This window comes from Miscanthus floridulus, chromosome 1 (genome assembly GCF_019320115.1).
Source record: "Miscanthus floridulus cultivar M001 chromosome 1, ASM1932011v1, whole genome shotgun sequence".
Lineage (NCBI taxonomy): Eukaryota > Viridiplantae > Streptophyta > Magnoliopsida > Poales > Poaceae > Miscanthus > Miscanthus floridulus.
This window is the reverse complement of record NC_089580.1, coordinates 66471872-66474198: the sequence shown is the minus strand read 5'-3', so window position 1 is coordinate 66474198 and position 2327 is coordinate 66471872. Positions and strand designations below refer to the sequence as shown.

The 2327-nt window shown below is 63.9% G+C and overlaps 1 protein-coding gene across 1 annotated transcript; it reads right to left on the bottom strand.

The window, feature by feature from the left end:
- On the bottom strand, window positions 1-1872 carry LOC136486030 (benzyl alcohol O-benzoyltransferase-like). The gene is made up of 2 exons (XM_066482802.1): window positions 1315-1872; window positions 1-1206 (listed from the first exon to the last, which is right to left on the bottom strand). Exons 1-2 carry the CDS (start codon window positions 1750-1752, stop codon window positions 262-264), a joined length of 1383 nt encoding a protein of 460 aa, XP_066338899.1. The 5' UTR covers window positions 1753-1872; the 3' UTR covers window positions 1-261.
- Between the last annotated feature and the right edge of the window lie 455 nt (window positions 1873-2327).

Below are 2327 nucleotides of genomic sequence, written 5' to 3'. Positions count from 1 at the left end.
TGAAGAAGTATATGATTTATTGGATGAAAAGGTACCAAAATATACGTATACAAATCTACAAGCTACATACAAATGCGCGCATTTCAGCCGGGGAGCCTACAGTACATATACATGGACGTAACTCCACGCACACATCAACTTCGTTCACCCACTACGCATCACGCAAGCTCTTGATCCGCCGATTACCTATATGCCATAGCAGGAAGCGAAAACGATGGTTTGATCGGCGCCGCGCACGCCTGCCTCAGCTGTCAGCTCACCTCAGAGCGCGGACCTGATGACGGGGAACGCGTCCTGCTGCTGCTCTCCGTCTGCGGGCGGGCTCAGCAGCTTGCCCATCTCCTTCACGAACGTCTCCATGGCGGGGCCGGGCAGGCACATGGGCACGACGATGCCGTCCTCGCCCTTGGCGTTCTTGAACGGGATGAAGAAGCTGGCCACCCCGGGGATGGCGCCCACGCCGCCCTTCGCGGGGCCTCCGTACACCGGCTTGCCCCAGCCGAAGTCCAGGTCGCCGAACCCGGCCTTGGTCACGTCGGACGCCAGGTACGCGCGCACCACCGTGAAGTGCGGCCGCCCGCGCAGCACCATCAGGTCGGCCACCGACCGCATGTACTCCACGTTCACCTCGCCCTTGGCGCGCTTCACCAGCTCCACGGCGTAACCCAGCGGGTTCGCGGCGAGGTCACCGGCCGTCGCGACGGCGACCGGGAACGCGAACGCGTTGCCGTAGTATCCCTCCGGGATGGCGATCCCGGACTTGCCGCCGCGGGCGTTGACGATGCAGATCATCCGCATAACCTCGTCGGCGTCCGGCGCCAGCGCCGCGGTGCGGCACTTCCACAGGAGCCCCGTGAGGAGGTCGAACGTGGAGGCGCGCGCGCGGAGCGCCGGCGGGAGGTTGGCGCGGATGGCGGCCACCTCCTGGCGCCCGAAGAAGAAGGACCGGTGCACCATGTCGTCCAGCGGGATGATGGTGCCCTTGGTGTCCGGCACCTCGTCGTACTCGCGGTGCGCGAACGCCGGCCGCGGCGGGTCGCGCGCCTCCAGCAGCTCCCGGCCCCACACGGGCCGCACCGTCGGCGCCGCCGCGCCCCGCGCCAGCTCCGCCACGGCGCCCAGGAACTGCACCAGCCCCTGCGCGTCCGCCATCGTGTGGTGGAGCCGCACCCCCAGGATGAAGCCCCCGCACGCCAGCCGCGTCACCTGCACGTCACACACTCGTCGCTTAAGTTTTGTTTACCCATGCACGTATGCACGTGCACGTGTGCGGCACACACGTGAAACGAAAGTGCCGTCGGCATCAAGTAGTACCTGGAAGAGGAGGAGCGGCGAGCCGAGGACCTCGGTCGAGCCGGGGACGTCGAAGATGAGCTCGTCGAGGCACGGGAACGGCGGCTGCAGCGCGTCCCCGAAGTGGTCGAGCCGGACGTCGGCGTCGGCCTCGATGAACAGCACGCCCTCGCCCGTGCACTCCACGGCGAGTTTGCGCCCTTCCAGCTCCCTGAGCCGCCCGGCGAACGGGTAGTAGTGCACGAGCGCCCTGGCCACGGCGTCCCGGATGACCGGCGCGGGGTCCCGCCCGCCCATGAGCGCGTTCCGGCGGTAGAACTGGATGACGGGGATGTGGAACCGCAGCCCGTCCTGGTCGTCGATGTCGGAGAGCCGCTTCAGCTCCCGCGGCGTCGCGGACGTCGGCGCCACCAGCACCGCCGGACGCCTCCGCACCGTGAACTTGAGCGACGACGCCATTATTCCTAGCTTGCTCTGGTAACGCACAGGGACTCACTGGTGGGTCTGGAGGAGGTGGCAAATTGTGCCTGCTGCTGCCGCTGGGTCTGGTGTGCCGAGAGGGAGGGGCACTGGGCGCAAATATATAATGTCAGAGATGGTTTTGCAGTGGAAACGAGGGAGGAGCTGCTAAACAATTTACACGCCCAGACGCCCTCGTCATGGTCAAGTCAACAGAAAAAGGCGATGGACCTCGCTTTCCAAAGGAAGACGAAGCCTGACGAATAAATAAGTGGAGTATTGTAGGACTCATCATCTCAGCTTTGGTATTTTTCTTGTATGTTAGTGTTATTATAAGGTGCCAAAGGGCGCGTCCGGTTTTGATCATTGGCGCTTCAAATTTGTGCGGTCACAGTGTGCACGAGCTGAACAGTGGGGAATCATGATACTGAATTACTGGTCCGGACGTCCGGGAAAGGGCTGGCGTTTGGCGCGTGGCGACGCCGCCGCGAGGGCCAGCGGTGTGCGTAGCGGGCGTCGTGGATGGGAATCATGATACTGAATTACTAGTACGGGGACTTGCGGCCTCCGCGGGC